At 43.5% G+C, this 24,758-nt stretch overlaps 2 protein-coding genes across 6 annotated transcripts; both read right to left on the reverse strand.

The window, feature by feature from the left end:
- Positions 1-1,605: 1,605 nt before the first annotated feature.
- Positions 1,606-8,798, reverse strand: LOC111841565 (probable E3 ubiquitin-protein ligase TRIML1). 2 transcript variants are annotated; one of them, XM_023807401.2, is made up of 6 exons: positions 8,499-8,798; positions 8,065-8,160; positions 7,364-7,603; positions 6,783-6,805; positions 5,313-5,449; positions 1,606-3,319 (listed from the first exon to the last, which is right to left on the reverse strand). In XM_023807401.2, exons 1-6 carry the CDS (start codon positions 8,676-8,678, stop codon positions 2,745-2,747), a joined length of 1,251 nt encoding a protein of 416 aa, XP_023663169.2. In that variant the 5' UTR covers positions 8,679-8,798; the 3' UTR covers positions 1,606-2,744. The 2 variants fall into 2 exon arrangements, with proteins under 2 accessions (XP_023663169.2, XP_072567519.1); XM_072711418.1 differs by having other exon boundaries at positions 7,364-7,606; positions 8,064-8,160; positions 8,499-8,531.
- A 740-nt stretch (positions 8,799-9,538) lies between these two features.
- On the reverse strand, positions 9,539-24,224 carry LOC111841550 (ATP-binding cassette sub-family F member 2). 4 transcript variants are annotated; one of them, XM_023807378.2, is made up of 15 exons: positions 23,736-24,224; positions 21,756-21,934; positions 18,191-18,403; positions 17,193-17,375; positions 16,277-16,448; positions 15,582-15,677; positions 14,607-14,709; positions 13,994-14,089; positions 13,787-13,906; positions 13,468-13,557; positions 12,883-12,993; positions 12,544-12,606; positions 11,691-11,819; positions 11,008-11,211; positions 9,539-10,250 (listed from the first exon to the last, which is right to left on the reverse strand). In XM_023807378.2, the coding sequence occupies exons 2-15, from the start codon at positions 21,892-21,894 to the stop codon at positions 10,134-10,136; spliced, it is 1,836 nt and encodes a 611-aa protein (XP_023663146.2). In that variant the 5' UTR covers positions 21,895-21,934; positions 23,736-24,224; the 3' UTR covers positions 9,539-10,133. The 4 variants fall into 4 exon arrangements, with proteins under 4 accessions (XP_023663146.2, XP_023663144.2, XP_023663143.2 ...); XM_023807376.2 differs by having other exon boundaries at positions 21,756-21,977; positions 23,679-24,224; XM_023807375.2 differs by having other exon boundaries at positions 23,679-24,223.
- Positions 24,225-24,758: the final 534 nt, after the last annotated feature.

The following is a 24,758-nucleotide window of genomic DNA, read 5'->3' on the forward strand; positions in this document are numbered from 1 at the left end:
ATGGGTGTGGTGTGAGCTGGGAGAGACCCAAAGTGTGGTATGGGGGTTCCCAAGGATTGGGCTGAGAAACGCTGAACTAGGCAATTTAAGGATACCTTACCACTGGGCCCATGATATCAGATTTTGATCACTAGAACAAGGGTGGCCAATCTTATCCGCAAAGGGCCGGTGTGTATGCAGGTTTTCGGCGCAACTCCCTAATTAGGTCACTAATTAGAGGACTGATTGGCTGAAGGGTCCTCACACCTGGGTTTGAACAGCTGACCTACTGGTTGTCCCAAAAACCTGCATACACACCGGCCCTTTGCGGATAAGATTGGCTACCCCTGCACTAGAATATGGGTTGTTAATTACCAGGCTGATGGTCAAGAATGTTGTCCTTCCAACTGCTTATGCTGGTCATGGGGCAGCGGTGCTTGGCTGAGTCCTGAGTTTTCGCTCTAAAATTGTAGCGCAAAAATGTGGACCGTCTCGGGAGCACCAAGGACTGGGTTCAGAAACACTGAGATGTATGTTGCATTTATATAGGGCCTTTCATGACACCCAAAGCACTTTACAGAAGCAATGGGGAGCCACTTCAACCACCAGCACTGTGTAGCCCCCACCTGGATGATGTAACGGCAGCCATTCTGTGCCAGTACACTCATCACACAGTAGCTAAGGTGGTGAAGGGACAGGAGAGAATTCACCAATTAGATATAAGGGATGATTAGGAGGCCAGATCTGAAAGGGCCACAGTGGGCAATTTTAGCCAGGACACTGGGGTACCATCCAAACTATTTTGAAAAATGCCCAGGGATCCTTTTATGTGAGCTCTACATGTTCACAGGGGTAGGGCTGAAGCTCCAAGCTGTGGAGGTGACCGTCCTGTCCCAGTTAAGGGTTTTAAATACACTTCTGTGTATTTAACATTTGTGTAGGGTAGGCTGATGAAACTGGCCAGATCCAGGAAGTCATCATACAGATTATGAACAGCCAAATTGGTATTTTACTTATAAATCAGTTACTAAATGAAAGGAAATGTTAACAACTGTGGGCATGCAGGGCTCTGCTCCAACATTCCTCCATGGTCAGATACCAGCACCACCTAAAAGCATGATATACACACTTCTGAAAAATTCTAGCTTATTCCAAATAGTCTGAGCATTTCCAGGCAAGGAAATGACACAGTGCTACAACATAACTGTGTGATGATTTAGCTTTTAGTATTAGCCAAGCCAGCATCTAGTGGTAGGTCATATTTTCTTGTGTCATTCCAACAAAAAATAGATACACAATATAGCCTATACAAATTCAGGGATTATTGCCCAAGGGAGTGGCCCAAAAATGCCATGGATAGCAACAATTTCTTATGCCACTTAAGATTCAATAATGGTCACAATGAAGATGACAATGGGATTTTTGATGCACTATTAACCACAAGGACAAATGGCCATTCTGAAAACAATATCCGGTACTCCTGATTTTGTTGAAGGTCCCTAGTTTCTAAATGACATGATATTTTATTTACTTCTAAATCAAAATCACACATTCAACTAGTATTTCAATCATGTAGTCATATATTTTAAGATACATATACAGTATAAATTCTATTGACATCCCAAGAGTGATTCTGTTAGCAGGCGATATTTACTGCTGTTAAGACAGTGGGAATTTTAATTAACCAGATTCTCTTCTAGTTATTTAAAAAATCTATACAAAAAAAGTACCAATAATACTATTACTAGTGTCATTAAAATACATGCTACATATCCTCAATGGGTTTATATCTTCTATATTCTTTGTTTTGTTATACACAACAAACTTCTGGTGGCTATTTTTTCGATGTATTACTGTTTTTGTGTTATCTAAGTGCTAAGCATACCACAAAACATATGCACACTACAATCATCCACTATGTCAGCAAACCAGAAATACCACATATGTCCGATCCTTAAATGTCACCACAGTACCTGTATGCAATTTACAGTTAATAGTATGCTTAAACAGACTATGACAGTATCAGTGACAGTGTTCCCAATCTGGCCCTTGAGGGCCAACAGACAGTCCACGTTTTTGCTCCCTCCCAGCTGTCTGACAGGGAGCAAAAATGTGGACCAAAAACAGTGGGCTATGACAACTGAGTCCTTCAGACAGAAAGAGGTTGACTGGCAGTGATACTGGGTGACTAAATCCTGCCTGTAAAGCTTCCAGGTTGGTGAGCTGGTACTTTGGGCTGCCAAGGCTCAACTGTAGGACCAAACATTTGGAATAATGGAAACTGGTTTGTACTGACAAAAGCCTTTATTCGCCACACATTATACTGTACCTTTGCAATACCATGACTTATAAATCATTCAGTTTTCAGTACAATTAGTTTAAATGCCTTAGCTTCATTGATTTCATAGAGTTCACTGGCATTACTTAATGAGACAAAATTGTGCACCGTTCAAATTTAAATGTTAAAGATAACAGGAATACACCGCTACCACAATTAAAAAAAAAAAAATCAAGTTTAATTATTATTTCATCTCATTAGGAATTAAAAATTATGAAAAATAAAACACCAGATGCAAAAATGGTGAATATGAAAGAAATAAAATTAAGACATGAAAATACTATGTGTAATTTGTTACTACCAAATATCATACACATCATTTGTATATTGATAAAATGGCTACTTTAATGCTGATGACCTCTAAGCTGGAGTGCGCTGATGTCCCAGGTCAAAAAGTTTTGTCCAAGTGGGTCTTCCAACAATCACTTCAAACCAAGGTTTCAGAATCATTGTTCAGGTTTGTCTGCAGGTGCTGGTGCTGAGGCACAAGGTGACAGAGGACGAGCTGTGAAATGGTACCGTTTTCATGGCCAATGCTGAAAGCAGGCTGGATGGAATTCTTGAACTTTTTGTAGAAAATATGCAAAGGCTGTCCGATAACCACATTGTAGAACTGCAGTTGTCCCTTGTCATAGTCAAGGAAGATGCCTAGACGCTCAAATTCAGACCCTTTAAGGTTTATGGCGTCATCATTATGTAAGGCCAGCAGCCTGCCATCATCTAGCTGCAGTGCCCACGACAGGCAGTCTTCACCAAGTGCATGCCTATTGCCCTTCTGCTGCCAGCCTTCTTCCACGACTCCTACAGTCCAGCTCTCAGCACCCTTCACCTCCACCTCCCAGTAGTGACGGCCGTTTGTGAAGCACTGAGCTGCCAGGATGTTAGCAAAGCTCTCTGCTCCTTTGCTTGGAAGCTTGTTGAAATAGCGGACCTGGGTTTTGTCACTTGATGTAGATAAATTGTTGTCAGCTGTCTTCTCATCGAAAGTCAGGTTCTCTGCAACTTCAAAGAACAGATGACATACCATTACCCCAAAGCTGTTAGGATGGCTCATGCAATACAGTGCTTAGCTGTCTATTGAGTTGTTTGTTTTTTTACATACATACACTATATGGCTAAAACTATGTGGACTCCCCTATGAATGGCCAGTTCACCACACCCATTGCAGACAAAGGAAAGTAATTTAAGCATAGAGTCATATAATCCTCTAGCAATAAACACTGGCAGAAGAATAGGTAATTGTATAGAAGAGGTCAATGACTTTCAACTCATGTAACAGGCACCATCACAGGACTCCACCTTTCCAACAAGTCAGTTTGCCACATTTATGCAGTGCTATAGCTGTCCTGGTCAATCATAAGTGAAATAACTGTGAAGGTGAAAATGTGTGGGGGAAATTTAAAGTGTTTAGCCACACAAGCTCACAGAAAGGGGCCTGATAACCAGCATCAATACCCAACCTGAATGGCAGCAAATTCCACCCGTAATCCGAAATCCCAGAAAAGTAGAGGATATTATAGCAACAAAGTGTGTCTAACATCATACAGTATATGGACAAAAGTATTGAGGCACCTGGCCATTACACCTATGGGAACTTTTGTGACATCCATTCTAAATCCACAGGGATCACAGCTGTTCAGGGAAAGTTTTCTATGAGAATTTGGAGTGTGTCTGTGGGAATTTTTGCCCATTCATCCAGAAGAGCATTTATGAAGTCAGGCATTGATGTTGGATGTGAAGGCCTGGCTCAAAATCTCCATTCTAGTTCATCCCAAAGGTGTTTGATGGGGTTGAGGTTAAGGCTCTGTGCAGGCCAGTCAAGTTCTTCCACACCAAACTTCCCCAACCATATCTTTATGGACCTTGCTTCATGCACTGGGACACAGTCATGCTGGAACAGAAAAGGGCCTTCCCCAAACTGTTCCCACAAAGTTGGACGCATAGAATTGTCCAAAATGTCTTGGTATGTTGTAACATTAATAGTTCCCTTTACTGGAATTAAGGAGCCTGGCCCAACCCCTGAAAAACAACCCCATACCATTATCCCTCCTCCACCAAACTTTACAGTTGGCACAATACAGTCACGCAGGTAATGTTCTACTGGCATCTGCCAAACCCAGACTTGTTTGTCAGACTGCTGGACAGAAATCATGATTCATCATTCCATAGAACACATTTCCACTGCTCTAGAGTCCAGTGGCGACGTATTTTACACCACTCCATCTGACACTTCGCATTGCACTTGGTGGTCTTTCATGCAGCTGCTTGGCCATAGAAGCCCATTCCATGAAGCATACACTATATGCACAGTTTTGTGCTGGGGGTTAATGCCAGTTTGAACTCTGCAGTTATTGAGTCAACAGAGCACTGGCAACTTTTATGCACTATGTGCCTCAGCACTCGGTGGTCCCGCTCTGTTACCTTACGTGGTCTGCCACTTCGTTGCTGAGCTTTTGCAAAAATTCCATTTACATTTGACCGTGGAATATCTAACAGGGAAGAAATTTCACGAACTGACTTATTGCTAAGCTGGCATCCTCTGACAGCACCATGTTTGAATTCACTAAGCTCTTCAGAATGACCCACTCTTTCACAAGTATTTGTTAATCTGACTGCATGGCTAGGTGATGGATTTTATACACCTGTGGCAATGGGTCTGAATGAAACACCTAAATTCAATGATTAAGAGGTTGGCCCCAATACTTTTGTCCATGTGTATCAACACCCTAGGTTTTGGAATGAGATTTTAAACTAGTATGTGTGTCCACATACTTTTGACGACATAGTCTATGTACTTTACATTGACTATCTATGTGCAAAAATGCTGAAAAGTTGTACGTATAAACAACTTTGGAACATACCAAGACATAAAACCCTTTCTTGTACTGCACATTAGAGGACAGTACAAATTAAAGTAAATCACTTGTGCCTGTGTTTCTCACATGTTATGAAAATAATGAGAGTTACAGCAGCAAAACACGGGTGTTGTTTTTACATTCCCATGGCCGGGGCAGCAGCTTCTGGTTCTCCTGGAGAATTTTCTCTACAGAATTCACTAGTGCACTCAGCCTTGTGGTGTCTGCATCCGTTTTTTCCTCAAGCATCCTGTAGAAATCATCTACGGCTTCAATACTGCGGAAATAACAGAAATTCAGAAACCAGGTGAGAGTCGCAGTGGTGGAATATTCCCTATCCAGCTGGGAGACATATTGTTTGCTGGGTCTTCCATGATTTTCCAAGATTTTGTTGTCCGAGTTTCCCCTGTGATGTAATTTCAACATGGCGGCTTACACACTCAACAGTAATTCTATTTTATAAATCTTTAAAAATGTTTATTTTGTTAAATGTATTGTTATAAATGTAATTGCACGTGTTCGATTTAGAGAATATCATATCATAACAGTATCCTAGCATGCAATATCAGATTTTTACCAGACTTGTTAGTGTCTTTGGTTTGTTTGTAGTTTGTTCGCCTCTCGAAAAAAAGAATAATTGCTATGAATGTACTAAAATATTTTATAAAGCTTTTAATGCAGTTTGACTAGTTCATGTTTCTTGTTTGTTTGTCTCTCGGAAAAAATAACCTCACTCCAAATCTGCTAAAATATAAAGCAACAACACACAGCAGCGTGTTCATGGAAGCAGCCATGTTTGTTTCGAGATGTGGTAGCTCGAACGGGAGATTGTCGGACGTGATGTCATTCAACTCGGAATTTCTGAGTTCCGAGAGAAAAACGAACGCACCATAAATCTAATTTTGTCTGCTTGTACCCGTGATCTGGTGTTTTTTGGTCATTACTTATTGTTAATTACTATAGGTTAGGACAGGGATGTAGATTGGCCAGTATACCGCAAGCATCATCTAAAAGACTCGTTTCATGTCTTTCTCCTGTTTCATAACCACTGACCTCCTCAATGCCCACAAACTTGCAATCACTGAAACTCTCAGTTAGATAAGGTTATCTTCTATGCATATTGTGGGTGCTGGAACCTCTTAATCAGAGCTAGAGTCTCCAGTCAGCGATGGACAAGATGTCAAGGCACATTCGTGGCTGCAAGGCCATCCAGTATGGGAAGCAGGACAATGCTGAGTGAAGTAGCCTGTCAATCTAACACTCCTACTTGTGAGGACATTACTTAAACTCTTTCACTAAGGATAGACGCTTTCCTCTGCTACTGCCTTAGATGTGGTGGTGCCTGTTCTCATCCTTGAAAAAGAGGTTTACTTCCAGAGGCCAAAATATGCATATAAGATAACCTTATATAACTGATAACTCAGGCCCCTTCCTGGGGTAACTTTCCACATTACCAATGCCAGTGTCCACTGCCAAGATCTGATCTGTCTGCGTCCTACCAGGAGTTCAAATTAAGATCACAATCCTTGGGGGGGGGGGGTTCCTCATGAAACTGATCACTTTTATATTTAGGGAATTTTTAGCCAAAAGAAGCAGAACCTAACACGTACCTACTTTGTAGTGCTTTGATTTCCTGTGAAAGAAAAACAAAACAAGGTGAGAAGTCTGCAGACAAACCATATGCATCACATATAGTAGTTTTCACACTTCATTTGGAATACATATTATTGTTTAACATTTTAAAACTTGTGTATGTGCTGAACTTTTCTCTTAAGTCAACTTAAATTCAAAGAGTACCTGACTGAAATTCCCATTCCTAGTTGTTAATCATCCCCATAACCCTGTACTGGTCTCATGGTTGCTCCTAATCATGCATGCCTTCTCTTTAAGTGTTTGGACTGCACTGTCAGAAAAAAGTACCAATTTGTACCTTGGGGGCTATAACTACTTGTCACTGGGATGGTACCCTCAAGGGTCTCCCAGTTGTACCCTAGCCCTAGAGAAATATACCTTTTAGTCTATGAAGTGCAGAAATTGATTCTGATTAACATTTTGTGCCATTGAGGGTACAATAATGTTGTTTGTACCCTGAGGATCAAAACCATACCAGGGCTGTACCCTTTGTTCTGACAGTATGATGGTTGTACACAGTGTAGCCTCGGTGTTTTAGTATAGCAGCTAGCAGTTTTACCAATAATGTGGACACACTGTTGCCTTCCAGGTTGTGTCGAAGCTGAGCCACAGCTTTGCCGATGTCAGTAGCCCTTTGGTTGGTCTTATCGACTTCCTGGGCCAACCTGTCCAGCTCCTTTCCCCTGCTCTCTTTCAGCCCTTGGATCAGAAGCAGTGCCTGTTCCTGGTTCTTCTTTATTAGCTTTCTTAGTTCCTCGTACAATTTGTTCACAGTCGTTGTGGCCTTGTCAAATTTCTCCTGCCCATGATTAAAAATACACAGTTATCATGTGAAAACATCCTTTTTTGATACCACAAATAATACACTTAAACTTCAGCCTTAATGCTGTCCCCTGTGTCAACAATAACACTGGATCTCTGAACTTGCCTGACAGTTCTAGTTTCCAGATGTATCTCAATCAAGGTTTGATTTCGGCATTGATAGCCCCCGCCCCCCTAAACACACAAGGTATCCCAACATTATTGGCAGGGAAATGTCCCTACCATCCATACCGAAATCTAGGTCCTTGATCTCAGTCATTTTTTTTAACAGAGTACCTTTTCATGCTCCGTTTATTTCTGTTACATGATTTTAATGACCCTTTGTCTAAGTTCATGCAATACCATAATTGGTAAACACAACGCAGGCAGAACTTGGAAACTGCGGACATACCAACTACTAAACTGTAACCAAAGGTGATGCATTTAATCTATGTTTACCTCATGGTCCTTCTTCGTTTTCGATACACGTGCGATAACGTCGCCTGTTTTTGCATACTTGATCGTCAGCTTTTGGGCTTGTTTTGTGACCTCGTCCTAAGACACAAGGGTAAAACGCTCAGAGCCACGATTGCCATTTACTGTTGTTTTCCGCATTCCTGCAATTTAGCCGAAACTTTAATAATTTTGAAATGGTCAGCAAAAGTTGTCACATCTATGAATCAATTAGTATGCAAAGATCTAAATGAATAAGTGAGCCTCTTTTCATGCTTTGGTACGACTGGTCGCAGTTACAATTAATGCGACAAAGAGCAATCAAAATAACGTAATAGTAGTATTGTTTCTTGTTGACACGATTAAAATTTATACGATACCGCATTTTACACACTCAATTATGAAGTATAACAGGCACACAGGTAAAGCGGCACACTTACGATCTGTTCCTTACAGGCGTCCCGCGAGCGGACAAATCCGTGGTTCCTGTGCGCGTCGCTGCTCAGGCAGTCCTCGCAGAGCAGCTCCCGGCAGCGTTCGCAGAAGATGATCAAGGCGCTGCCGTGGAGGCTGCACACGCATGGAGCGACGGAGCCGGGCGAAGGCAGCTGGTATGACATGCCTCAGGACGCCGCGATGAACAGATGAGAACTGCACGACGCACCCAGGTTCAGGTGTAACTAGGGCTGGATTCCGAAAAAAACCTTCCCCACCTTCTGCTGAAACAGGTGTGGTCAGAGGTGAACTCGTCCTCTCCTCCCCCCAATATCTGTGCAACTGTACTGAAAGAAGAAATTCTTCATTCTAGATAGTCACAGACAAGGGCGTAACATGGTGGGGGGTGAAGTCTCCACCCATTTAGGGGGGGTGAGGTCTCCACCCATTTAGGGTTGTGTTAGCTAGTTTTGATATGGTCACATAGCGATTTGTGTTTGGTCTACCTATTGCTTGGAATCAGCAACTGGAACTACACTACCAAAAGTCACAAGACACCTGTTCTGTTCCAAACAAATGGTAATATCCGGTTCATAGGCACAAAGTCCAGGCCCAATGGAACATTTAGGCAGCTGAAGCCATGCTACGATGGCCTGCATCACTGCAGAGGTTAAAAGGGGGTAGGGCAGCACATCCACGCTTTCAGGTTACTGCTCACGGGAACCGTTTCCTAATGCACCCAGACAATCAGAGCCAAGGGCAGGCCAACAATATTCATGGCTACATATGTCCCATGACTTTCAAAAGAATGGTGTGTGACATCTTTCCTCATCATCTTTAATTTTAAAATTTCTTTACATACTTTCAGAGGGACCATGTTCTAAATGGCTCTAGTTAGGGTTTACAGTGCATACACTATAAGAGGTTCATTCAGGAGGCTATAGACAGCCAACTACAGCTGATAAATCTCTGCTAATTACAGCGAGATTCCTCCACCCAGGTGCGATCAACCCTTTTTGCAGCTGAAAAACCAGAACCAGTGTCATTTAGATACAAGATATTTTTTATTCAGACAAACCATTATTGCATTTACATTTTAAAAAGTACATTTTGTAGCACATGGCGCTAGGGGATTGGCTAAGCCTGATTCGGCCCCCCTCCTATCACGGTAAGTGGTATCTTCATACCTGACAAGTGGCCCACCATGAGGTGACTGATGTGTGAATGGTAGTAGTGTGAGCACCCAACTATCTTCTTAAAGACATTAGAAGAGCATTACTCCTCTCTACATCATGTCTTCGCATCCATTTGTTCCCCTGCCTGCCTCTCCCACGCACCTGTGACATCACAAAATTTTAAAGGGTAGTTCAGCTGATTTATCCGCGAGACAAAACAATGTCATCTGTCCTGTGCAGGACGTTATAAGGAGAAATAGCATTTTATTGTTCAAACACTGATAACATTTTACTGGAAGAACAAGAATTTAATTATGATCATGGCAGTCGAAAGACAGTATAGCTGGAGGACAATGCTAAAATGGGAACTGGCTTTCATTCAGAGCAGGAAAAAATGAAGGAAAAAAAAGTCCATAAAAGTGTACAACACGAGTCCAGTGGTAAAGCCAGTGACATCTGAAGGGCTTAGATGTCGTGTGTCTGCCTGTTGAACTTTGACTTTAAGTGCTCCTTGTAGGCTAAGATGTCTCCATTCCATTTGGTGATCGTCTGATTCTCGCAAACCCAGATCTCTTGTGCCACCTGGAGAGGGGAGGACAAAAGAGCAGCGATAATTAGCCAAAAGCAGTCTGAAATGTTCATGGTTTATGTAAAACATAGCAACGGTGAGGCGTGTTAAGTAAGGAGGATGCTGTGTGATTTATGGAATCTGACAAGGAAACTTACTGGATGTCGTCTCTGATTATTTGCAAGTTTTATTTGTCACGCCCAGTCCTCTCTGTCTGCCTGATCCTCCCGTTTGCTCTCCAGTGAGGCTCTAAACAAGCTACATCTGTTGCTCATTTGCCTTTCCTCTCGTTCCTGCCCTCATGTGTACTACCTTCCGGCTGTATCTCGTTTACCCCTCATTAGTCAGTGTATTTAAAGTCTCCCCAGTTCTATGTTTGCTAATCCTGTCATTGTTCCTTGTCTATGCTTCTGAATCGATGTCTTCTCTTAAATAAAGTCCCGCATATGGGGGTTGCTCAGCACCAGAAGCTACATCTGGGTCGTACTTCCTCTATTTAGCTCGACATTATTCTGCAGTACCATATATAATGAATTAACTACAAGCTGGTCTGAAACCACTAAAAAAGGTTCTGGGGCTGTCACCCTCAGGGCGTGCTTCAAATATACACTGGAAATTTACAAAATACTGATGCAAGTTCACAGGTTTGATGACGGTGGCACCCAGTGTGACATCCAGAATGGGAGATCCCATACAACCTCAGGCCCACTTTCAAGTCCAGCGCATATTCAGTGACTCTGTGCTGTCCGACACGCGGGTGGGCGATCCTACCTGCTGGATGAGCCGGAAGTCGTGGCTGACCAGCATCATGCCGCCCTCGTAGTCGTTGATGGCATCTGCCAGGGCATCGATGGTCTCGATGTCCAGGTGGTTGGTGGGCTCATCCAGGAACAGCATGTGAGGACACTGCCATGCCAGCCAGGAGAAGCAGACCCGGCACTTCTGACCATCAGAGAGGCTCCGGATGGGGCTCACCTGACAAAGGGCACATCTAGTCTTCTCACCCCAAGCGGCAGCAGAACAAGCTTAAGATTCTTCATATTTATTTGAAAAGTGCCATGAGTGCTACAGACAGCTAACTGAATTTGTCCCTCCACATAACATAACACAACATGCTTACAGACAGAGAGACACACACACACATACAGACATTCTGAGAAATCACACCCCAGGAGGTGTTAGGCTACAGTGCCAACAACTTACCAAAAAGGGTATATTGGTTTTAGTATTAAAATCAAGATCCAGAAAATCTGTATTTTAATACTTGCCAAATCAAAGCATCTAGCAAAAATATTCCCTTCTTAACCGCACCACAGTTATCTAAGAGGACTCGCTAAGCAGCAGGACTCCCTACATCTGATTCACGCTGTCAGAGTCATCTGAAGATGCCCAACTGTTTTCTCGGGTAACGGTGGAGTGACATTCAGAGAGCATTTCCAGCGTCAGGTGCTCACCTGCTGCTTCCCAGTGAGGCCGTAGCGCCCGATGACCTTCCTCATCTCCTCTTTCTCTTTGATCTCCGGATAGCACTTCATCATGTAGTCCAATGGAGACAGGTCCAGCTCTAGCTGCTCAGTCAGATGCTGCAAGAAGACAAGCCCAAGCTGAACTGTGAACTCACTGGGATCATGCACAGGCAGTTTCCCCAAAATGAACCATTATGTCAGTCAAATGAAGAAACATATTTTAAAATTCTTTCCAGTCACAAAGTACCTGACATAAACTCTAAAAATACATATATATATATAATTATAACTTCAGGGAAATTAATTCACAAAATGTTCTTAGAAATTAAATATTTGGCAATTCTAAACTATTACTTATGATTAGTCCACCATGATAAACAAACCGATTAAGGAAAAGAATATATGAATAATACTTTATTAATCCCTTTGGGGAAATTCTCTTTTCATGCCTCCCCCAACTTGCTCTCCGTAAGTGAGAGCAAGCTGGCCACAAAGGGCAGCCACCAGTTGCGGTGCCCAGGGAGATGGGGGTTAAGGGCCTTTGCTCGAGGACCAGCAGACGTGCTGAGGCTGGGCTTAGCCCACTGAGCCACACACTGCCCTCACAAACATATATACATATATTAACTGTTGACATTTAAAATGTGTTTGCAGTTTTCATTATGGTCAAAGAAAATCCAGATTCAATGATATAAACCCATGCTATTATTCTCAATATTATACATCCCTTAACTTTATTATGACTAATGGGGGAGGTGATATTTCTGTGCATCATTTAAGGAACATGAATAGAGATAAAGGAACTCTTGCGTTGCAGGATTCGATGTTAGATAAACGTTACCTGGTGATACCTGCCAATTTTCACGTGGGAGTGTTTCCTGATCATACCATCTGTGGGCAGAAGCTGTTAGGGAGAGACAAAGCATACTAAATCAACAACATGCCAAAGGAGGACAGCAGATTGAGGTACCACATTACTGATGACATAGCAGTTCCACACAAACTCATAAGGCCAACAAGCCAACAACATCATATACAGAGAGAATGCAATTATATGCCTCTAGGTAGTCATATGACAGGAAGGAAGCTGAAGACACACCTCAGTATAGTCATGTGACAGGAAGGAAGCTGAAGACACACCTCAATTAAGTCATGTGACAGGAAGGAAGCTGCAGCTCACCTCACCCATGAGCAACTTCAGCAGTGTGGATTTGCCAGCCCCATTCGGGCCCACAAGAGCAACGCGCGTGTCCAGGTCAATACCGAACTCCAGATTCTTATATATGTATGGCTGAAATAAAAAAAGAGAATCAAAGAAATCAAAGCCAGAGCAGCCATATAAACGCCATTAGCAGCAGGTAATCTGACTGGAAATAATGTAAAAACTGCCGTAAACACATTTAAACAATTTCTTACTCATTTTGCTAACAGATGCCTTCAAAAACGGTATTGAAATTATCCATTGAAATAAATGCATCAATTTTTCAGCAGTTCCCAGCTAAAACATTGGTTAATTTCACCCTCGATTTTGTCATAGAAGCCCAGCAAAAAGACCCATTACCAAAATAAAGCTTGAATAACAAAGTTACTTTCACAGTGAATGCTATGGACATGAAGGTCCCCATTCATCAGGTCAGGGGATACCCCAATATCCATATCTCAAAACCCATTAAAGAATAAAACATTCCGACATTAATTCTAACCTGGGCCGATTTTTAATTTTTACCTGCCAATACCTACTTGAAACCACACCAGGTGAACTTACCATGTCGGCAGAGTATCTAAAGCTCACATTCTGCACCATGATAACCGGAGGCGGGATCTTCCCACAGGGAGGAAAATAAAATGACAGGGTCTGAAGGAGACAAGACAGTTAAGTATTTCATTGTAGCAATTTAGGTTCCCGGAGTCACACTGGCACTTTGAAAATGGATTGGCTGGCTGAGCAACTTAATAATTATGAATGCTGACGGATTATGATTTGTTAATATAATTACACATCTATACGGTCTCAGATCACAGGGTGCTCTGACCAGGGTGCATTCATACCCTGTGAAGGACTGTACCTACAGTCCAAGATTTACCTTGTCATTCACTATGCGTTCCGTGAGGCCCGATGTCACCATCTTCTGCAGGGTCTTCTCTTTGCTCTGCGCCTGCCGGGCCAGCTTGGCAGAGCCGTGCCCAAACCGTGCAATGTAGTTCTACGACCAGCCACATGCTCAGATAAGACCAACTATACAAATGGGACTTTCAATTCCTACTACCGTCCAGCAGGTGGCGGTGTTCACCTTCATGTGGGCAATCTGGTCCTGTTCCCAGTTGTACCTTTTCATCTGATTCTCTTCCAGTTCTGCCCTGGTCTTCACATACTGGTCATAGTTACCCTGCAGTAAAAATGTAAGCAATTAAAGTCCTATTATTAGAAACCTGTGGCTTCGTCTGTACTATTAAAGATACCATTACCTCCCCCATCTGTTTTTAGCCACATCTGAAGTTCACCCTTATCCCTATAAGGCAAGTGAGCCCATTAAGTTTCGTGCGTCATGGTTTTCTGTCCTAAAGGAACATCTGCTTTTAACCCCCAAGTCCACATCACACAGCCATTCCAGAAACCAGCCATACCAAAGTATTATTATCATTATTATTATTATTATTTATGTGATCATACAGTATTCTATTATTCTGGATATCCTATCAGTGTACTGTGTATTTTTAAAGTTTGTTTGCACTACATTTATGAGCTTGCACTGTATGTACTGTCTTTATGCTTTGTGGTTGGCACTATATGTATGCTTGTGCACTACGTTCTCGCTATTGAATGCACCAGAACTCCCATATGGGAACAATAAAGTTTTGATCTTCATCTTGAACTTGACTTCAGCGCCAGCCTCAGCTGCCTACCGTGTAGTACTTCAGCTTCCTCTGGTGCAGGTGGATTATGTTGGTGCACACGCCATTCAGGAAATCCTGCGAGTGGGAGATCAGGACGAGGATCCGCTTGAACCTGTTGGGGAGATTCGAGACCAAACATTCGAGACCAAATATTCATGGAAGATCGCTTAAAGACCAGGGTTATTATTGAAACAAAAACAATAAGAAATCATTTTTGTGACTGAAATATGATACAAAAATAGAATAAAAAAAAATAAAACTAAATAAATGAATACTGTTTCCGAAACTAAAAATAAAAACAAATGTCAAACACTTTCCATTAGTATTTTTACATAATATTTATGTAATGTAATGATTTGTTTGTCTTTAACTTTAAATAATACCTGGAACATGTTTTGCCCATTTTGCGAACATTATAACATAATGTGAAGTCTGTATCATTGAGATATAAATAAATAAACCCCACTGAAAAACTAAATTTGAAATGAAAATTGGGTAGCACTTTACACTAAGACTACCCTTGTAAAGGGTTTATGAATGGCTTATAATCAAGTTATTAATTCTGTTGTAGCACTTTGTAAATCATTAATAGACAATTCTAAACAAGCTATGACAATTTTTTTATTAATGTGTTACTACCATTTATAAGTGGCAAAAGGGACCTTTATTGTGAAGTGGAATTGAAAATTGAAAGCAATATGAAATAAAAACTAAATTAAACAAATCTAATTTATAGTACTGGTAAGAGCACACAGATTTAAACACAGCATATCAAACTATTTTATTTGACAAAAGAGATACCTTTCAGCTAATCCAGCTACCATCAGTGGTCATTAACGTTAGACGGAAACTCTGTAAACTCTGACCATCGCTACCCCAATTTTTCTAACTGTAGGGACCTGTAACGTTATCGCTGGCATCAGAAAGGTTCCTGCTCCTAAAATGGACAGGAAAAGATGCAGCAGAGAGGAAGAAGAAGCTCACATTTTCAGTTCTTCCTCCAGCCACACACAGGCCTCCAGGTCCAGGTGGTTGGTTGGCTCGTCAAGAAGCAGCATGAAGGGCTTAATGAACAGCGCCCTGGAAAGCAAGCGGAGGGAGAGGAGCTTACAGTCACCTTCAGCTTCTGGGATCTACAGGAAGCTTTTCTTCTGGTGTCTAGAAAAAGCTTGTCAAGTAGAACAGCTGTGCAGGGAAACTGCTGTTTTAGGATGCTGGAGTAACCTAGGCACACCAAGAATGCATCATTGCACTGTAGCACCAGTCCAGTCCAGATTACAAGGAGGCCAGCTTCAAGCACTTACTGTTGTTCCTGATTTATTTAGCAGAGGCTCTTATTCACAGTAACATACTGTACAATTGAGAAACCAGGGTCAGACACTCTCTGAAGCAATCAGCATTAAAGTTCTTGCTCAAGAGCCCAATGGTGAAATTACTCTTCCAAAGCTGGGATCTGAACCGACAACCTTCTAATTATAAGCACAGTGCTGAGCCACATGCCACCCCATAGGTCAACCCTATTGTCAACCTCAGGCTCGCACCCGGGTCCTTTGGCACACCAGCAGTTGAGCTCTGAGCAGTTGGGCTCTCCTGGCTTACTATTCAATAACAGTTGGAGTTGTGAGATGAACTTGGCTACCCCTGGGGTTGGACACCCCACCAAAGGGCGGCGCTCTCACCGGGCCAGGGCGACACGCATGCGCCAGCCACCACTGAAGTCCTTCAGCTTCTTACACTGCATGGCGGGAGTGAAACCCAGGCCGTGCAGGATGCGAGAGGCCCGCACCTCGGCCTTGTCGGCGTCCAGCTCCTCCAGCCGTTCATAGAGCTCCATCAGCTTCTCACACTCCGCTGGAGGGGGCAGAAAGGGAGGCAGGGAGACAGTCTGCAGGATATTAGGAGGAGGATCCCACACTCAGCCACAGACCCTCACCCGCTTACACTGGTGCACCAACGACAGCATAAAAATTAACATCACTGAGAAACAACCATGCTGTGTTTGTGCCGAATGATGAACTCTATAAGAAATCGATATGTACCTTTTATCAAATGACTGATTTACAGCTGGGACACCATGACATTCCTCAGAATAACCCAGACATTGAGTGTCCATCACCATAGTCAATAAAACGGGCGACCTATGAGTAAAATGATTGTCTGTGTTTCTGTGTGTGTGTGTGTGTTCCATGTGATGGACTGGCATCCCATCCAGGGTGTGCCCCAACCTTGTGCCCTGTGCTGCATGGCATAGTCTCCATTACCCCCCCCCCCCCCCCCCCATGACCCTGACCAGGAAAAGTGGTTAGAAAACCATTAGATGATTTAGCTATGACAGGTCTCTTCAAATCTGGACCTCATTTCCAAATCCAGGCCTTGTTTTCAGTTCTCCCTGGCAGTTAGTTTAATTACTGATTCTGATTGATCAGAGGCTTCACACCTGGCTCACAGGTAAAGGAAGGCTGGAAAACCAGCAGTACTTGGACTTTGAGGACCGTGATTTGATTAGCCCTGAGTTATGAGATTGTATATCTTTGTGAGACACCTCATCCTGTGCCGATCTCTTCCCAGGAGCCGGGACACCCAGCGGATACTCACAGTCCTCGTGGGCCAGGCGCTCGGCCTCCTTCTCCAACAGGATCCTCTCCTGATCCACCTCCATGACGCACTGTAGCGCCGTCTTCTGGCTGGGAGGCATTTCACGCGTCAGGTGGAAGATGTCGATGTGCTCAGGGACGGGCATCTCACAGTGGCTGATGGCTGACAGCAGCATGGACTTCCCTGCCAGGAGACGGCATTTTGGATGATATTCCATAAAAGTGCAGCTTTCTCTAAATGCTCATCATCTTAACGTTAACTGCCATGTTCATTATGTACTGAGTTTGTTAACACATACACACACACAGGTTTGTAATTATATCTTTGTGGGGACTCTTCATTCATTTCCATGAGGAAATCTCAACATGATGACCTTAACCCCTACCCAGCCCTAACCTTAACCATAAGTAACCAAACAAAATATCTTTTGGCATTTTTACTTTTTTGATTGCATTCGCAGATCTTAGTGGGGACCTGGAAAATGGTCCCCACATCATCAAAATAACAGGTTTTTAAATCACATTGTGGGGGACATTTGGTCCCCACAATGTAATATAAACATAATCCACTCACACACAAACACACACAAGAAACCTACATTCAAGTCAATGTAACTGCAATCTAGCCGTTAATTTACTGTCACATTAAATCACATCAAAACAGCAGTAATACTGACTGAGCTAGCACCAACAAACATTTAATTATTTACATTTAATTATTGCAGGCTGCGATGATGAGGAAACATGGCGGACCTGTGTGTTTACACACCAGTGGTTTTCTGGCACAAATGGTTTTTAATTCATTTATTTGAACATGCATTATAGTGTCATCAGCTGTAACTGTGATATCTGGTAGCTTTTCCAAATCCATCACCTCACAGAATTCCTGATCCCGTGCCTCTCAGGCAAACCACGGACAGTCACGGGGTGATCATGTTAGCGAAGCCCCTAAAGCTAGCCACCCCTTCCCGCCATCTCCCAGGAAACAACGAGCATCACCTGTGCCGTTAAGGCCGATGAGGCCATAGCGGCGGCCCGAGTTGAGCTCCAGGCTGGTGTCGCTGAGCAGCTCCTGACCATGGAAGGTTAGGGACAGGCTGCTGATGTGCACGTCTGTGCTGTTGGGATGCGAGGCCAGCACGCCTGTCACGGCCCGCGCCTCCGTCTTCCTCAGCTCGAACTCGTCCAGCTCCTGTTTCAGGCCGGCCATGCCTGCATAGGAGGGGGGCAGATCATCAGGGCAGTGGTGTCCAAATAGCACATGTGGGTCCTCAGTGCCGTCCGAATGGGCCGACAGTATACGGCCCAGTCCTGAAGAACACTCAGGGTAATGCAATGGCGGTAGGAGTCTCTGCCTGATCAGATGGTTACTGCCTCTCCAGAATTTTCATTAGGCCCTCAAGTGTGGCCCCTAACCCCCTGCCAAAATGCTCCAGGGGTGCTGAATAAATGGTGGACCATACGTGTGTGTGTGTGTGTATAGAGTAGGATGGGAGATATGACTCTTCTTCAGGTCCCCATTTGGATAATCTCAATTTTATAAAAATCTGTGAATGCAATCAAAAAAGTAAAAGTGCCAAATGTCTTGTATTGTGGTTGGTTACTTATGGTTAAGGTTAAGGATGGGTAGGGGTTAAGGGTGTTGTGATTGGGATTAGGGTTTTCCCCATAGAAATGAATGGACAGTCCTCATTTAGATAGTAAGACCAACTTGTGTGTGCACGCGTGTGTGTGTATGTGTGTGTGTGCGTGTGTGTGTGTGTCTCACCAGAGAGCAAGATACGTAAAACTACAGATTTCCTATATACCTGTACAAATGCTGAATAAAGTATTAATATCCCCATTACTTTACAGTACAAGCATTATACAGGAGTTATTTCTTGTTTTTCCAGGACCAATATTAATCAGAATCTCAGCTGGTGAAGAAAGCAGTTCGACGTAAGAAACAAAATACTTTAAAATGTACATGATGCAACATTATGTTCACTATCTCCACTTCTCGAGCTTAGGGATAAATCTGAAGCATAACAGCACACTGACACGTCACTGGGATTAAGCTCTCCCAAGTTAGAAAACAGAATGACCTGGGTCTGACCTAATTAATGGAGCGTAATTCTGAAATCGCTCGTGAAAGACCAGTTATAAGAAGCTCCGTTAAAGCTTAGATTAAGCTAGAGTGATTAAGAATGTGCCATTCAAAAGAACTGCGGTCATATCCACAAACCAACTACAAATTACTGTAAAATGGTAAACGTTGGTGAGACAGCTAAAGAAGATAAATGTCAACATATGAAGTATTTTCCTGTTTTGCAGGGACAGTTTTCATTTGACACTTTCCAGAAAAAGTCATGTTAAACTGGGTCAGAAGAGAGATTTCAGCACGCTTTCAGCACAATTTCAGACAAGTTACTGTCCCATTAACCAGTAAATAAACATACAGTATCCTCAGTTATGGAACAAAATGCTTAAATGTTTGCAGTTAAAAAATATTGTAAAGTGACAGAAGTTATACAGAAAATATCACAGTTATTTCATAATCCCTATACACTGATCAGCCGTAACATTAAAACCACCTGCCCCCCTCGTGCCACCAAAACAGCTCTGACCCACTGAGACATAAACTCCTCAAGACCTCAGAAGGTGTCCTGTGGTTTCTGGCACCAAGTCGTTAGCAGCAGATCCTTTAAGTCCTGGAAGTTGTGAGGTGGGGGCGGCATGGATGGGACTTATTGTCCAGCACGTCCCACAGATGCTCCATCGGACTGAGATCTGGGGAATTTGGAGGCCAAGTCAACACCTTGAACTCTTTTTCATGTTCCGCAAACCATTTATAAACAGTTCTTGCAGTGTGACAGGACGCATTATTCTGCAGAAAGAGGCCACTGCCATTGGAGAACACCGGTGCCACGAAGGGATGCACTTCGTCTGCAACAATGTTTAGGCAGGTGATACATGTCAAAGTAACATCCACACCAATGCCAGGACCCAAGGTTTCCCAGCAGAACGTTGCCCAGAGCGTCATGCTGCCTCCGTCGGCTTGCCTTCTTCCCATAGTGTCTCCTGGTGCCATCTCCTCCCCAGGTAAATGACACACACACCCGGCTGCCGACATGATGTAACAGAAAACTTGAGTCATCACACCAAGCCACTTTCTTCCATCGCTTCATGGTCCAGTTCTTACACTCACGTGCCCATTATAGGTGCTTTGCATAGGGGACAGGGGTCAGAATGGGCCCTCTGACCAGTCTGCAGCCATGCAGCTCCATATGCAACTATCTGCGATGCACTGTCTGTTCTGACACCTTTCTATAATAGCCAGCATTGACTTTTTCAGTAATTTGTGCTACAGTAGCTCTAAGTGGGATCAGACCAGACACGCTAGCCTTCGCTCCTCACGTACATCAGTGGGCCTTGGGCACCCATGACCCCATTGCTGGTTCACCGGTTGGTCTTCCTAGGACCACTTTTGGTAGATTCTGACCACTGCATACCGGGAACACCCCACAAGACCTGTCGTTTTGGAGGTGCTCTGACCCAGTTGTTTAGCCATCGAAATTTGGCACAGTTGCTCAGATACTTGCACTTGCCCATTTCTCCTGCTTTCAGCACATCAACTTCAAGAACTGATTGTTCACTTGCCTAATATATAATGGCACCCTTGACAGATACCATTGTAACCAGTTAATGTTATTCACTTCACCTGTCAGTGGTTTTGATCACATGGCTGATCGGTGTACGCACCCTGAGCTACAGCTTGTGATCGGTTTCTTAAACATGATTAGGGGATGAAGAAGCTCAGCTCGGTGCCACCTGTCCTCTTCAGATAACAGGCTTTTCCCCAGCCGGCACCACAGACGCAGAAGACGGATTAACCGAAACATTCATTTCAAGCTCATGTGCATTTTGCAGAACTGGTGTCACCTCAGCCGAATATGAATACTGCCAGACACAAGGCAGGCAGACCAGTAAATGGAAAAGCAGTGGTGTTCAAAACAAACATGGTATCTGGATAAATTCCGAAACACCCCTTTTTATTTCACACTATAAAGGCGGGATATACGCTCACAGTGGAATCATCAGTGAACCCATGTCAGCTATTGAAAGGAATTCCAGAGGACGACAGATTCGGCTGCAATTATTTACATGGATCGCTTAATCTATCCATTAAATTTCCCAGCTCTTGTCCAGTATAGAGGCTGAAATGGGGTCTATCCCGGGCAGCAGAGGGCACAAGATTGCCAGTCCATCCAGACCCACTCTCACACAGGCATCACTCACTACAGGGAACCAAGGCACCAAACTGCATTTGTGCCGCAGGAGGAAACATATTTACATTTACTGAGCAAATAATTTTATTCCAAGCAATATACAATTCAGAAAGAAGAGTCAGTTAGCTCCTTGGAACAATTGTGGTTACAGGCCATGCTTAAGGACCCAAAAGTGAAATCTGCCAACCATGGGATTTGAACTTATAACCTTCTGATCATGGGCAGTGCTATGCACCACGCCACACTGATAAAAAAGACTACTGAAATAACAGCGGTGCTCTTTGCCCCTGCCTCACCATTTAGCTCTGCCCCGTCCACGCGACTCTCCGGCATGTCCCCCGCCTCGCCCACCTCATCCGGCTTCTTGGCCCGCTGGCGTGTCTTGGCCGCCTCCTTCTTCTTCGCTGCTTTCTTCTTCGCCAGGTCGGATGGCATAGCTACAAGGGCCGGGATTACGCTCCAGAAAGAAAGTGACCTGAGGGGGAGGAACAGGCCAGGACCCTCTCAGCTTCATGCATCTGAAACCGAAGGAGCCAAGCTAAGCTGAAGCAGCCATACTACTGAAGTGTACATACTGACGAGCTGCCTAATTTAATTGGGTACTGGCAGGGAAAAACTGAAAATTGGCCCAGGTTAGACGTAATAGGTCAGAATGTTTTATTCTGATACCAAATAAAGATACAAAATTGCAAGTCATTATCTTTAATGGTTCTTGAGATATGGCTACTGGGGTACCACCTGACCTGATGAGTGGGGACCTCACTTTCACTTCCATCACAGAAATTTTGATACCAAAGTTGTTTTTCAAGCTTTATTTTAGAGGGGCATTTTGTTGATTTCTATGAGAAAATTGAGGATTAAATAGACCAATATTGTAGCTGGAGAATGCTGAAAATCATTGCATTTCAGGGGGCAATTTAAGTGTGTGGTGGGTTAATTGGCACCCCCTCCTGGGTTATTCCATGCCTTGTGCCCAAAGCTTCCCGTATTGGCTCCGGGGCCATGTGTAGGACAAGCAGCTACAGAAAATGGATGGATGGAATTTAAGTACATTTTTTTAAAAGAAATAATGACACGGTATAGGTAAAAGAGTAAGAAATCTCCTTTATTTTTCTGAAGAAAGTATTTAAATGTGACATTTCTGGAGAGAGAAATGGTAAGTTGAATCTGAAGCATTTTAGGCTAGTATTCACACTATCATCCAGTCAGCTTACCCGCAGGGTACTTAGTCATCCATGTTGAAATAAACAGTGTAAATCTCACTTCAGCATGTTCTCATTTTATTGCTGTGCATATACATTTATTCCAGTAATTCTGCAAATCTGAAGACGTTACCATCACAAACACAGCAAATAGATTACTCAGACTGATTAACGTGTACATAATTACCACCGGGTTTTAAAACACTTTAATGAGCGACAAAGTTTTGTTAAAAAAAAATAAAATAAAAATACTGGAACAAATATTAATGTACATTCCAGCAAGTGCTTTAGTAAAAGTGCGGTTGAGGTGGACTGTCCTGAAAGGTCTACATCTGCTTCATCATCATGACGATCATCTTCATCGCCGCCCCCTGCATTACGGACCTCCAGACGCCTCAGTGCAAAGTTCCATCAAATGCGTCCCTCCCTCCCGTCATCAGTGATCCTGAATGAAACCGGTTTCGCCTGTCAAACCACCTCGCGTCAGGTTAACCCTGTACTTCCGGGGGCCCAGAGACTCAAAGGGCCACCACAACGCCACCAAAGATGGCTCATCCGTCCATGCCGCCGGACTTAAAGACGCCGTTGATCGTTTAGAATAACCTGGGTTTGATTCGTTAACCAAACCGAGTCAAGCGGGAATAGCCGTCTATAGGCCCCGCACACCTTGATCGTTTTTCTCAGGCATGTAACGTCACGCTAAACCAGGCAAAGCGAAAGCTGCTGACGCCCGTTAAGCAGCTACTCTCTCCAGCTGGCTGATTGAAGGACGGCGGGGTGCGCTTGTCCATGCAGCCGCACCGCGCCGGCTAACGAGGCTAGCGTAGACGAGTGGGACACTATTACCCAAATCGAGACACCGTTACCGGCGACAGTGTAACACGTGCACTGATCACAGCTGTACATCATTACCGGCGACAATGTAACACGTGTGCTGCTGATCACAGTCAGAATGAGACACCGTTACCGGCGACAATGTAACACATGTGCTGCTGATAACGAGCGTGTGGATCCTACCTTCAGTGGACGGAACCAGCGGACTGTCACACTTGCGTCACCCCGATCCCCACTTACCGGCCGATGCAAAGCCCAGCCTTATTTGGTCACTGACTGCTGGGAAGCGGCTCCACCTCTTCTCCACTCCTGGTGGGGAGAACAGCTCGTAACTTGTCTTTCTTTACGACTTGGAAGACAGGAAAAACTTTTTATCTGCCTGACATTCTCCAAGAGTGCCGATCCACGGTTATTCTTATTCTCCATGTTCTACTTCACACGTCGACGCACAAACTGAACCAAGAACGCTCCTTCTACAGACACTTCGCCACGGCACGTGAATGTTGGTCATAATTTTAATAATCAATCCGTGTCATCTGATCTAGCCTATATATCACAGACTATCACTGTGATGAAACTGTCTGGGTGTGCTCAAGTTATTCAAGGCACCAGCAAGGTCTCACCTACAAGTCATTGCTGCTTTGAGGAAAGTTCTGCAGATAATCACGCAATTCCAGGTTCTACAGGGTATGCCCACAAGCAGCGAATATCCTAAATAACCATGATCCACATTTGCTGACTGAGGGTTGATGTAATTGAACAAAATCTTATGAGACACGTATAAAGCAAATCTGGAAGGCAGCTATTTTTAGAATCCCAGTTTTTAAAGAGTGCCGATCATGGGGTTACACGTGGGGACAGGGCACGTTATCTGTCATGTTCGGAGCAGGCAAAGGGAATCGAGGAAAGGGGTAAACACGGGATTTATTAAGGGGGTAACACACTCAGGAAGCAAATGGGAGGGATTGTAAAGGGCTCGTATTTTACTGAATAACAGTTTCAGAAATGGCCTCCTCATTTGCAATATTTCATTCTTATTTCCTTATGACCTACATCCAGATAGCTTAACATTTTATTAATCATATTATTAATGTGAAGACATTTGGCAGCGATAAAACCTTGCATTGATAGGTGGAATGGATCAATTTAACTGTTCTTCCAAATTTTCTGGAAGCTGCAAAGTAGTTAATCATTTTAAGTTGTTCCTTTCAATTGGCAGTACTTCACTGACATTGAAATAATAGTAATAAAATGCTATATATA

Source organism: Paramormyrops kingsleyae, chromosome 1 (assembly GCF_048594095.1).
Source record: "Paramormyrops kingsleyae isolate MSU_618 chromosome 1, PKINGS_0.4, whole genome shotgun sequence".
NCBI lineage: Eukaryota > Metazoa > Chordata > Actinopteri > Osteoglossiformes > Mormyridae > Paramormyrops > Paramormyrops kingsleyae.